This window comes from Ambystoma mexicanum, chromosome 8, assembly GCF_040938575.1.
Source record: "Ambystoma mexicanum isolate Mex_15411 chromosome 8, UKY_AmexF1_1, whole genome shotgun sequence".
Lineage (NCBI taxonomy): Eukaryota > Metazoa > Chordata > Amphibia > Caudata > Ambystomatidae > Ambystoma > Ambystoma mexicanum.
Genome location: NC_090929.1, coordinates 1,628,370,179 through 1,628,384,281, shown reverse-complemented (window position 1 = coordinate 1,628,384,281; position 14,103 = coordinate 1,628,370,179). Strand labels below are relative to the sequence as shown.

At 45.4% G+C, this 14,103-nt stretch overlaps 1 protein-coding gene across 1 annotated transcript in view; it reads right to left on the bottom strand.

The window, feature by feature from the left end:
* CCDC172 (coiled-coil domain containing 172) overlaps positions 1 to 14,103 on the bottom strand; it is a 1,280,439-nt gene that overhangs the window by 1,181,479 nt on the left and 84,857 nt on the right. The window contains exon 2 of the mRNA XM_069612213.1: positions 532 to 617. Within this exon, the coding sequence (XP_069468314.1) occupies positions 532 to 617 (86 nt within the window). The remainder of the gene's footprint in view (positions 1 to 531; positions 618 to 14,103) is intronic.

The window sequence follows — 14,103 nt, the reverse complement described above, 5'->3', positions numbered from 1 at the left end:
TCATCCAAGGACTAAAGACAACTAACACAGTTTGTGCCTGCAGATAAGTTGCAAAATATCATGAGCTTGGTCATATTCCACGGCACTTTAGCAGAGATATTCATTAACACAGGAAAAACCTTTGAGATCACTTAGGCCCAGTGCCCAAGCAATGTCTACAGCCACATGTTATCTAAAGAGAGGACTTGGGAGGACACATTCCTAGACATGTGCTCAGAACCTCTGCCGAAGGTCACTGTGCATTTCTGATACACATTATTTGTAGATGTTGGGTGGGATGTGCGCAAGAAGCCACATTCCTCATTCCATGGTCAGTATGTTTGTAGTAGATGTTCTACAACTCCTTTTGGCTCATGGAACACCACCCACCCTCTTGTCGATCACCACCCATTCAACAATAACATGCCTTCTAAAAAACTGTATTTAGAGGTCTTCAAAGACATGCAAAGTTCTTTGGGCAACTAAATACAAACAATTATCTCTGTGCAAACATTTGGTTAAATAATACCTTAAAACATGCAAATATTGTACCTTTAAATCCAATTCTACTCTAGCTTCGCTGAGCTCCTCAGTTACGGCTTTAATCTTTTCATGGTAGCTCTTTGTTGCCAGTTTAACTATGGAAAAATAATGGAAGTATTGTTCACTGTCATGGATATTATTAGTAGCCCTTATTTTCATTCAAAGCTAGAAGGGAAAGGCCCAAGTGAAACAAGCATTGACAGAGCCAATCATTTTAGCAGATGTATAAGCATTGTACTGTCACCAACATCACATACCAAGGTACTCACAACATTCTCAAGATTCTGAAACCATACATCAAGGTGGTACAATCATTTGTTAGGATTAAACGAGCAGCTTATGCCGGTACCCATCATATGCCAGGTATTGCTATCCAAATATTCAAGCCGTTACTAGGTACTTGCACAGTTACCATCCAATGCCCAGGTACTGACGCTATCATCAAGGATAAGCACAGTTGGCAGACAAATTAGTCCAGCAGTGCCAGATTCCATTAAGCCCTGTTAGCAATGCAGTTCCCGATTTCATTGAGCAAGGAACAATTATGTCAGTTAACACAGTAGTGCAAGATTCTATTTTGCCAATTACAAAATCAATACCAGGGTTTTACCCACTTAGCTCAGTATTTCAATTTATAAGCTAGTATATTATTAACATAGTACTTTTATTACTTTCAAGTGAAGATGCAAGACCAAGCAAAGGAATAAAATCCAACAAAGGATTAAACCTAAAATAAAAACATATGAGACACAAAGAAATTCAAACTTAAGTCCCATATCGTAAGTCTTATTCATCAAATTAGCTTACTCTGCGTATCAATTCTAGAAACAACACAGTTTAGGGATAACATGGGACGAGAATCGGCGTGTTTTTCCCCAGTTGTGAGGGTGCACAGGCTTCAATAACACCCTTTGTGCTCCTGGTGCACAACACCAAATACCTGTGAGGTGTTAGTGAGGTCTGTTCTCATCCTGGGACCTCATGAAATTGCTCAATACAGTGAGAAAATAAAATTGTTACTTATACCAGGAGATCGATTTGCTTCTCCTCATGCAGGCGATACGTTTGATCAAGCAGATATGTTTTACCCTACCTTCCCACTAGCTCCTAGTTGAAGCTCTATCAGATTTCCACTGGGCTGCCAGGGCAATCTTAGCTACTATCAACATGAGCACAGTCATAGGTGAGCAACAAGGATCATCATAGTCGGAGGAAAGGTAGCTCAGAAGAAACATCTCTGGGGTTTTGGGCAAAAGGATCATTGTTCCAACTAACCACTTCTAACTAACAAACCTGATGTATTGCGCAAGATCCCCAAATGTGTACAAAGGTCACCTTCTCGGCACATTTACACCAGCACCTATTAGAAACAGAGGTGTACTCTCTAGCTAAGCAGTCCTAGCATGTAGTACCATCTATGCAAAGGTTTGAGCTAACACTCTGAATAATTTCACAGATATAGGTGTGCATCTAAGTCATATGAATGCTACTTGAAGCAACACATATGATATGAGACTCTTGAAACAAGAGACAATGGAAAATAAGACAGCCTCTGACCTAACCCATGTAAGACACAAATGGAAGTAACTGACATACTTGACATAATACAGGATATACCCCATCCTGACCTAACACTACCTCACTTTTATTTTTATAATTTTTTCCCCCTCCAATTTCTCCCTCTTCCCCCTTCTTTCCTAAAGAGAGCTATTAAGCATAAGTATTGAATCTCAGCTTGCTCAGAATAGGATGATCATTAATGTATGAACGTTTCTGTGTGACAACTGAGACTCATATCTCTAAGTATGGAATATATGGGTTATGTGTAAAATGTCTATATTAACGCACTTTATGAAATATATGCACAACATTGTATTGCACTCATCTTTACTAGAACTATGCCTTGACAAAGCCCAGGGAAGGGCGAAACAGTACCATGTGCCTCCAAAGGGAGTATGTTGGCACCTTCAATGTAAATGAACTAAAATAAGACTTTTTCAAACAGTTGATTTTACTTTGGTCTAGAACAATTAAAATATTTACTTTACATAAACCTGAGTTATAAGATTCCAAAGAAAGTACTCATAAGGAGAGGCGCAAGCGTCCCTATGCCCCACGCCAACTACTGATTCTCTGACTGACTAGTGGATATCAGTCACTGTTGGGCTCTGCTGCCAGGCCAGTCTAAAACAACCAACTTGTCAAAAACTATAAATATAATGGACATTGCACTAATAATTAACTGTGGGTAGGCGCACTGGATATTATCCACTACCAGTCTATCAAATTATCTTAATCACAATTCATTACTGCAGAAAATGTTTGAAGCGTGTCTCTTATATGTAACATTACAAATTTCGTATTGGTTATCAAACATATAGGCAACTCTTTTTTTTCTAAATAGTGTTGGAGCGAGATTTTCCTTTCATTTGGTGTAAATTAAACATTGTTACAAAGAGTACCTTTCACTAATCTTTCTAGTTAATTTTTTTATACGTTAACCCGTCACATATGAGAGTTTTAAAATGTGGTTCTCACCAGGAGTCCCCTTTCTCAAGAAAGGAGTAGAGATGAATGGGAGTGTCATCTAAGTAAAGAAATGTGCTTAAATGCAAGCCTGTTAGTTTGGTCTAAGTGTCACATATTGTGTATGATCAGTGGCACAGCCAGGATTGTGTAACATCTGGGGCCTGGAGCGAATGTGAAGAGACTGAACGCAAGCCGAGCCGGAACATAGGGGTGGAATTTAGCCTGTAAAAACTCCAGGCTCTACCCATAAAAGGCACGGTGGACCGCACACAAGGCTTGAATTTGATACGGTTGGCCACTGGAACCAGTGCAGTCTTTTCAAAATCGAGGTGGTAGGACAGAAACGAGGAGCCCCCACTGCCAGTCGAGCAGCCGGTGAAGAAGATAGACTGGCTGAGCTAGATATAGAGCATTACAGTAATCTAGAGAGCCAGCAGTGATACAGGATACCACCAGTGAATGAAGATGAATTGGAAGATTGGGGAGCTAGGGAAGCACTTTCCGCAGAGTTGAAAGAGGACCGACTGGCAGACAACGCTGATCTGGCTCTGCATAGAGAGGGACTCAGAGCTTTCCTGCCCCCCACCCCCAAGTTCTTCACCACCAGAGAAGGAAGGGCCAAGCTCCAGCAGCCAGAAAGCTGGGGTCCAGCCAGCAGATGCCAGAGAGGGGCCGACAACTAGAACCTCCATCTTTTTGCCATTAAGGCAAAGCCAATTTTTGCCCATCCATGAGTGGACATCCAGAAGACAGAAAAGGCAGTTCCCAGCCGAGGCAGGGTGGGATAGATCTAGTCGCACCAAGATCTGCGTGTCGTCAGGAGAAATACCAAAAACCAAAACAGTGTATCAGCTTAACAAGAGGCTGGATATTAAGTCGAAAAGAAGGGACGAAAGAGCAGAACCTTGAGGCACACTGCAGGTGAGGAGTTTTGCAGCCGAGCCTAAAGGACGGAGACAAAGAGACTGAGTGTGACCATCTAGGAATGAAACAAACCAACATAGGTGAGTACAGGCGTAAGGTACGGATAGTGACCAACAGAAGGACTCTCGTTTTTGATCAGGCAACAGTCAGAAAACTGATAAACGAAATTTATTCACAAATAATAATACACAAATATTAAAACAACACAAACATATATCTGACAGCATAACTAATATGCTCAATCTCAATCTCACAGAGTATAACAAAATTAACAAAGATATAGGGCCTCATTACACGGTAGGCGGTAAGGGATTACCGGCACGGAAATGGCACTGGTGCCGGTAATCCCTTACCGCCGTACTACGAGGTCCCTTAGCGGGTCCCTCCCCTAACGCCTGGTTTTACCAGGAGTTATGGAAGGGACCCGCTAAGGGACTTAAACTTCAGAGATGATAACGGTACCGCAAATTGTGGTACTCTTATTAGCTCCTTCCCCATTCTCATTGATCCCTATGGGGGCTCAAATGGGAATGGGGAATGGTTCCCGGAATGGGGACTTACCGGGTCATCCAAGGTCGGAATGACCCGGTAAATCCCTATTCCGGGAACACGGACCCGGAATGCGGTAAGGGGGTAGCCATGGCGCTAACGGCGCTATGGCTACCGCCTACCGTGTAATGAGGCCCATAGTGTGGTTAGTAGCTAAGGTGGTTTAGTGTACTGTATTCATTATCAGCACACTTCATTGGTCGACACGTTTGGTTGGTAGTGGTCCACAGCCATAAAAGCCCAACCTTATGCCCTTCCTTTTTTTGATCAGCTTTAATTTAAATGTACGTCCTGTACGTCTTGTTCACACCAAATCTCATTTGTTTTTATTTAGACTGGAGGAATCTCTCCATTCTCAAGGCATTTCAAAATAAGATCACAACGCGTTAAGCAATAGTGTCCTGAAGAAAGCCCGGAGGATAGATTATACATTCAAAGTGGAACCACCCTCAGTTACTCCCGAGCTGGAAACAAACGCGTCACCCAATGAAGTCTGCTGATAATGAATACAGTACACTAAATCGGATCTGCGTGACTTTTCCGTCGCGGAAAAGTTTGCGACGGAAAAGTTTGGATGAGAAATGTGCGAACCACAAAAGGGTCGCACATTTCCCATGCAAACACGTATTCAAAACCCCTACATACCCACACCCTCACCCACACCATACCCACAACACTGCCCCACCCACACCCTCAACACACCCAAACCCCCAGCATAAACCCTACTTACCTTTTGACACGCCGAGTCCCTGCAGCACCAGTTTCCTTTCACTTCTGTGATCGTGAATCTGCGCCGCAGGGGGCGGGGGGTTTCGGGAGCTGCGGGTTGTGTCCCCCACAACACCCCGCTCACTATACTGAGCGGGGTGTTGTGGGGGACACCCCCGCAGCCCCCGTTTATTTATTCAGGTGTGCTGTGTCTGGTGTCCCCCACAAAACCCTGCTCACTATACCGCACAGTATAGTGAGCAGGGTCACGGGGGACACCCCAGCAGTCTTTTTATTTTTTAATATATACTTACCTACAATGCTACCACCAAAAGGTTCGAACCTTTGGTGTTCGATCCTTTGTTGGTAGCATTTTTCAGACTTTTTGTAAGGTCTGACCTTTTTTCTTTCGGTCCGATCGTACAATTCCCACTAAATCACCTTAGCTACTAACCACATTAGTGGTTAGTAGTGAGATTGAGCACATTAATTATGCTGTCAGATATATGTTATGTGTTTTAATATTTGTGTATTATTAATTGTGAATACATTTCGTTTTTGTAAAGTTTTCTGACAGTTGCCTAATCAAAAACGACAGAGGGATTTGTACCCCAGTCCTTCTGTTGGTCACTATCCATACCTTACTGTGTTAAAGGGTGGGGTAGCCTGTACTCACCTGTGTACGTTTTTGTATTACTAGTCCCTCATGAGTCGGGCCCCCAGATAACAAAAAAGAGGGTGTTTACCCATATTATATTATATGAAACAAACCAATCCAGGGCTCAACCCGAGATCCCAGCCGAGGACAGTCGCTCCAGCAAGATGTCATGATTGACAAGTGTCGAAAGCAGCGGATAGAGCGAGCAGGATCAGGGGGGCAGTGCAACCCTGATGCACAATTTGTGCCAGATCATCCGCCGCTGCCACCAAAACTGATTCAGTTCCGCGGCCTGGTTGGAATCCGGACTGAAAAGGGTCAAGACAACCCGAATCCTCAAGAATGGAGCAGAGAAGAGGTGTAACCAGGGCTTCTAGGAGTTTCATAGGGAACGAAAGAAGAGAAATAGGATGAACATTTGAAGGAACAGAAGAATCAAGTTTTGGATTGTTCAGAAGAGGGAGAATAAGAGCGTGCTTAAGGGGACTAGGAATATTTGCAGACATAAAAGAGGCATTGACCGCCGCCGTGAGCAAATACAAGATGCCAGGGCAGATGTCCTTCATGATGCTAAGAGGAACAGGGTCCACTGGGGAGGCTGACCTAACACAAAGCACAGCCAAAGTCACGGCAGACTCTGTTAAGAAAGACCAACCAAAAGAGGGCACAGCACACTCAGGGGACCATGGCTCACACTGAAAGGGCAGGGAGTGACAGAGGCACAGATTCTTTGACGAATAATGGCGATTTTGTCATTAAAAAAGGTGGACAACGAATCAGAGGCCCTGAGAAGGAGCCACTCTCTGAGTGGCAGAAGCAGAAGAAAGGGTGCTTCCACCCGGGTGGCAAAGAACACACACTTTACTTGTGTAATAGCCACCTGATAAGAAACCGTTGCAGGACGGAGAGCAAGACAAGATTGGGCGCAGTAGGGCATGCACCACTTGCACTCAGCTTGCCTACGTGCCAGACGCAGTGCAGCCAGATCAGCCGAGAACCAGGGTTCAGAGGGATGAGCACAGGGTCTGCTGTCTTTCAGCGGTGCCAGGGAATCTGCAACAGTGTTTCTTGCCTATGTAAGAACAGTCAGGTTGTAATTTCCCCCTAACGGCAGTAAAAAATCTAATGCGCCACAGTAAGACCACATTGCCGTGTGGGCTGCACAAATGCCCCGGGCCCCCCCATGTCAGAACACTTGTGTTGCCTTTGACCTACACACCAATAAAACAATGCCATGCCACAGTAAGGAAATATGCCATCCCTTCCCCCCATGGAAGAACAATCATTATGTTGTATTTGCCTTTATGCGGGTAAAAAATTCCATGCCCCATTACCCAGCCAGTCGCATTGTAGTTCTCTCTGCACAACCCAAACCGTCCTTTACAGAAGAACACTTAAATTGGCTTTGCTTTGCTCATGCATGAATGCCCACCCCCGGGCCCCAGCCTTGCCTACACACTCACACTCCCTCTCTCTCAGACACTGACACAGGGAGCTATACACCAACACATAGGTAAGCACACACATAAGCAGAGGTATACCCACACACAGATATATACATAAACACACACACGCATATGCACACAGATATAGGCACAAATATTCTGTGCGACGATTCGCAAGGTATTGTGACTTCTCTCCAAGAGGGAGCCCTTTCCCCATGAGGCTAGGGGTGGTTTAAAGGGGAGAACCTCATGGAAGAAGGACTCCCCCTCTGGGGATAGAGAGATCACCTTGGCTACAACCCGTTGTATAACACCACTCCCCCACATGTCTTAGCTCCCCCTCAATTTCTATCAACTATATTGAAAAGAAAAGTGATGTATTTCTGTAGTGCCAGGAGTACAACCAAGATAGAAAGTACTAGACGAAGAAGAGCAAAGAAAACATGAGAATCATTGACTGTCCTGGCACTGAGGTGAGGAGGCTCACAGGAGGCATGAGGAATACCAAGGAGCCATTGCAACAGAGGTTGACGGTTCGCTGGGGCGTAGTAAGCCCCATAAAATGGAAAGTGAAGGACTATTCATCTTCCATCTGTGTCGGAGAACCCAGGAGTTTTGAAGTCTGCACTCGACCCGAAGAGAAGGATCTGCAGAGGATGCCAGCAAGTGGCTGAGGGAGACCGTGACGGGTCCTTTTGTCGGGAAATACAGAGCCCAGCGGGAAGCAGGCTAGGCAGTGGCACAACCTCCAGGGGGAGGTGAACCGTGCGGTCGCTGAACAGTACCGAGACAGCAAGCAGCCATGACACGCGGAGATGCCGCAGAAGCAGTGACGAAGCAGCCGGCTGCAGGAAGCAGGATGGAGACCAATCCCTGTCCCTGGAGAGACCAGCACTGTGCGAGCAAGTCCCATAAGGTAACAGGAAGCACGGCTGGACTGGTAGGGATGTGTTGAGGTTGAAGAGGTCTCTGCTCCATGCCAAGGCAAGCCTGAGGCCTATCAGAGAGCCATTAAGGGTCTGGGACCCCAACCGAAGTGAAGAGTACATCAGAGGAAATCCTCCTCGTACCAGTGGCGGAGATAAGTCCACTGACCACCAGAGAAGGGTCTGGGACCCTAAAATAAGTACTTTGCTGCTCCAGTTAAACAGTGCCAAGGTAAAAAATAATTGGAAAATAACTCTCAAACACCAGGAGAAGGGAGTCATTTTCCTGGTGAGAAACCAGAATCCTTTCAAGTACGCTGAAGAGACGCCAGGGGAAGGGAGGGAGTCATTACCCCTGGCTTTATTGTGAACTGTATAGAAAGTGCAGACCAGTACCAGGAGAAGGGAGCCATTCTCTTGGGCCAAAAACTTGACTGTACAAAGTGCTGGAACTAACAGCCAGGAGAAGGGAGTCATTGCCCCTGGCATTTGTTTTCAAGAGTACATTTTGGGACCACCACCCGTATACCAGGAGAAGGGAGTCATTCCTCTCAGAAGAGAACTTTGTTAGATTGCTGCAAGCCAGAGGAAGGGAGTCATTCCCCCAACTACCTTTCTTGCAAGAGAACATTGTGAGAATGCCACCCATATACCAGGAGAAGGGAGTCATTCTCCCAGAGAAAGAACTTTCTGATCTACGATATTCGTTTTTAATTGTAGTGTAAGGGATAGAAGTAGGTTGCGACAAAGGCAGGGAAACCCCTCATAGAGATCGGAACAGTGAAGATTTCTTTTACATCAATAAAAGTCTATAACCACAAACATGCCACCCTTGTGTCAGCATCCTTCTGCGACACCCTTACACCAGTTATACACATAGATACACACATAACGATATACAGACACAGAGATATACACACACAGATCTTACATGCACACACATACAAAGAGATATGCACATACACAGAGATACACATACACAGAGAGTGAGAGACACACGCAAATACAAATGCACACATTCACCCACCAGTCATGCACCCATACAGCTTCCCTGTAATTGTATTTTATTTATTTTATGTATAGAGCATTTATATGCTGCCTATACATCAGACCGTCTTTTCAGGCACCACAAGACAAAAAGGGGGTACAGAGGAGAAGGGAACAGTAAATGCGGTCCTACTAGGCCTTGTGACATTCGGATCGTGAAAGTGCAATAACAGGAAGTGCAGGGAGAGGGAAGAGGGAGAAGTGCAGGGAGAGGGAAAAGGGAGAAGTGCAGGGAAAAGGGAAGAGGGAGAAGTGCAGGGAGAGGGAAGAGGGAGAACTGCATGGAAAGGGAAGAGGGAGAACGGCAGGGAGAGGGAAGAGGGAGAACTGCAGGGAGAGGGAAATGGGAGAAGTGCATGCAGGAGGCAAGGGACTGGTCAAGTGCTAATGGAGGCCCCAGAGGGCAAGTGCTCAGGGAAAGTATGGGGCAGCTAGTGGGAGGACTCAGAACATTCACACTGATTTCAAACGCACGCTTGCAGCCATGTACACCATTCACACTGCATTAATTCATATGCGTGAAGTTACAGACACACCCTTGCATACATACATTCATACATAGATACACACATCACACAAGGATACACAAACAAAACCTTTTCCCTCCCTTGACTGCTGTTTCCCTCCAGACTTGCTTCTGCCACCTCAGCTGCTCCATAGGCCTCCGGCTAACATGCTCCACGCAGACAGGAACCAGGAAGCAGGTTGAGCCTCCTGGTTCCTGACATGTGCAGAGCACAGGAGCCGGAGAGCAACCCCTGGTGCTCAGTCTGCAGGGCAAAATCTGAAAAATTCCCACATAGCTATAAGCTCTGAGGGGGCACTTAACAGATTTTGGGTGGGCATGGCACGCTCAGGCCCTACCTAGTCTACGCCTCTGTGTATGATGCATGCTGTGTTATATCATAGAGGTACTATACCATTTTCATTTCTTAGACAGCACAGGTGTCCCTCCATGGGCTAGGGACCTTTGCTTGGGGTACATACCATTGTTGCCTTTAAGTATGTAAAAAGGAAGGCATTGTGTGGTTTATATCTGTGTTGAGACAGTTGCTGTCTAGTTGACACTTAAATTGCCAACTATGGGGTCAGATATATTAAGCACGCCCTACAGAAATCTTTACCTTGAACCAGCTGAAGAGCCATTTGTCAATACACAGGATACAGCTGGTATCACAAGTGAGGCTACCATAGTAACTAATGATAGCAGTGTAGCCTATGTACACAAACACAATAATGACTGAAGACATTAACACTACAGCACCTCTTCCTCACAACCCAGAAAAGATACAGTAAAATTAGCCTCGTCAAACAACACCCACCCACAGTAATAATTACATACAGATCTAACATCTGGTAGGGATACAGGTACCCTAATGATGCAGTGGGGAATGTACTCAGCGCTGGACATACTCAATTTCCAACACTTTGTGTTAGCACTGTTGCCTATTGGCATCCATCCATCCCACAGAAGGACACATCTCAATACAGATGCCCGCCTCAGAACCATCTACTACAGAGCCACTTTCACCCAATCACTCTTCAACACAGTCCCAGCCACACACTGGGACTAGCTCAGCTTGTGGCTAGCCGCACACTTCAGACTCCACCTATATGCATCTCTTAAATGAGAATCACGCCTACCCACTTTTTGAAATGGTGTAGGAGGCAAAATAACAAGCAAATCCTTTCCCACAAACCTAGGATTATTCACATCACTGACATCCACAGCCATAAACCCAGTGCCAAAGTGCTGATCCCTGTATGATGGACCCTTCTGCTTAGTCCAGACGTGCTCCAACATGGCATTCATTTCAATAGCCACTGCCTCATCCTGATCCAATCAGTGAGGACACAACTTTGACCCAGCCATGTCTTCCACACTCATCAACTTGAACAGTGTGTACCAGCATGGTATCAAACAGTAAGACAAGTGATCACAGTTCAAGGGTGTTTATTGAACTTCAATTGGGTTTAAAAAACGCCCATCTAATCCTAAATCTAAAGATGGGAGCAAGCTACGACCATCAAACAATAACGCAGTCCTAGTCGAGTCTGTCAAAATAAAAGGGCCTATCCTAATAAACCTATTTCCAATCCTTCCAAATACAAATAGTGTGGGAAACAATGTTAATGCAAAAGAAGTGTTCAAGGCATATATTGATATGTCAAGATATTCATGCCGTTGGCTTCCCTTCCCCACGTTTTCAGCACAGGACAAGGCGGCACACTCGAGCTTAGCACACTCTCTGACTTCTCTAGCACGAGGATGGAGTTCAAAACCTTAACATCAGGGCCTTCTGTGCCAAAGTCTCTTGGCGATTCAAAGTATTTTATTTCAGTGGGCTTGATGCAACACAACAAACATTAAAGTTCCTTTCTCCTTAGAATTTCACATGTACAACTTCTCAGGCGATTTACTGTTCACCCCGGGCCCCCGCTGCTGGGCTCAGACCCACTTTACCACAAAATCTGGTCTCTGTAAGGAAGGCGTGGTATCCTAAGACAGACATCCACAGTTAAAGGGTACTTTTTAAACTTTCGAAGGGGTGTGATAAATGCCTATCTAAACCTAAATCAAAGATGGGAGCAAGCTTAGACCATCAAATCATAAAGAATGCAGTCCTAGTGGAGTCTTGTCAAAATAAAAGGGCCTATACTAAAAACTACTATTGCCAATCCTTACTGCTAATTTACAAATAGTGTGGGGGAACATGCATGAAAAAGAAAGAAGTGTTCACAAAATGATAAGTCAGGATGTTCGGGCCGTCGGCCTACCTTCCCCACTTTTTCAGCACGTGGCAAGGTGGTTCACTCAAGCCAAGCACGCACTCTGGCTTTTTTGACGAGAATACAGTTCTAATACCAGCATCAGGGCCTTCTGTGCTCAAGTCTCTTTTCAAACAAAGTCACTTTATTCGGAGGACCTGATGTACAAAACAAAAATAGAATGTTATGTTCTTCTTCTAATTATATTATTCGGGTGTCTCTCTCTGGATCCCCCTCAGCCGGGCATAGATCCCTTCTTTGTATCCAATTAGTCTCCCTCAGTCGGGCTCGGATCAATTGCAGTTCACTCTACATTTATCGAAGACTTTCGAATGTTCATGGGGTTTGGCTTGACCTGTTGCACAACCACTTCGATATAAAGTTCCTTTTTACAATATAGTTCCATTCAGTTGGATACTTAACAAGAGCCCTTTGAACGAGCGCCCGCGTGGCGCTGGACCACTCTGTACAAAGTATCTTAGTTTGCCTTTCAAACTACATTAATTTTCCAATTGTTTGAGCCTCTCATTACATGTGCTTCAAACACTGTCCTTTGTGGATTTCTTGATAAAATGTTGCTGCTTGCAACCTTGGTTCAAACACAAGCTGATTTTGTATCGGTTTCTTCGACTCACAGGCTGTGCTGCTTTTACTGGTGCGGCTTTCTTGCAGGAGCCAAGAAAAATACCACAGCGGCAATCGCTACTCCCGGCCTGGGTTATCAACATGGGAGTGCCCCGGATACCTTTGATGCACAGTGTAGGGCAGATCAATGTCAGTTCCGGGTCTTGGGCTTCTCACTCTCCAAGGCTCGTGAAATTAGCGGTTTCTAGTGGTGAAGGGCACTTCCCTCCTTGCAGCCCTCTCCGGTCTCGCCGCCTTTCTCCTTGTGTTAAGTTGCCATCTTGTAACTGCTGCTTCCTCATGTGCTTTTCATCGCTCAAAGTGTGCTTTCGTGCCGGGGAGTGTGATGGAGTCAGGTGTGTGTATTCATTAGTAATTGCCTGACCATGGTGTTGAGACATTTCAGGTATAAGGTTCTGGTGTTAGTCTGTTGTTGCTCACAATGAACTGTCTGCAGGAAAGGGGATCTGGGGATTGAGCTTCTAGATATCCTACTTGGTAGGATGTGGAACGGGTGTTACAGGTAAGGGTATACTGCGTCTCACCCTTTGGTGTTCCACACCACTCCCTGAAGACCCCTCATCCAGGTGAGCCAAACCGCACTGGTCCACCCCTAGGAACTGGATCCAATAGCGATGTCTGAGTCCTGACCACCTGGATGACAGATCCCCAGGGACTAGCAGCCACATCACCCTCTGCTGGGCTAGGACAAATGTCTGTACTTTTCCAAACTTTCTCTACTTCATCAAAATCAAAGACTTTCGACTTTGCATGGGATTTTGCTCGACCCATCGCAGGACCACTTTGATTCACAATTACTCATTCTCTTCTTGATAACCTTTTCCTCACTTCTGCTTTTGCCACTTCTCTGCTGGATACCTTCCAGAGACCTTCAATTGAGCACCCATGCGGTGCCAGACCACTCTGTCAAAAGGTATTGTATTGTGCTTTCAAAGTTCAACCACTCATCAGCAGTTCAACTTACTTGTGTCTCTGATCACATACACACGTTTTAACAATGTTCGTTCCAGCGCTCGCCACAAAACGTTGATGCTTGCAACCTTGGCTTCAACACAGACGCCCCGCCCTTAGGGCGGAGGGCAGCCTGAATGGCAGAACTCGAAACTGATGATAACCGGCAACAGCGAACCTCAGGTACTTTCTGTTCTTGAGATGGATGGCACATGAAAATAAGCACCCTGAAGGTCCAATGACATCCAATCCTGGAGTTGGAGGGCCTGAAGGATCTGAGAAAGTGTGACCATCTTGTACTTGTCCTTGGTCAAGTATCTCAAGTCCAAGATGGGTCTCAGTCCTTCACCCTTCTTGGGGATTAGGAAATACAGAGAATACCATCCTTTGTTCCTTTCCGTTATAGGTACTGGCTCTATAGCACCTTTCT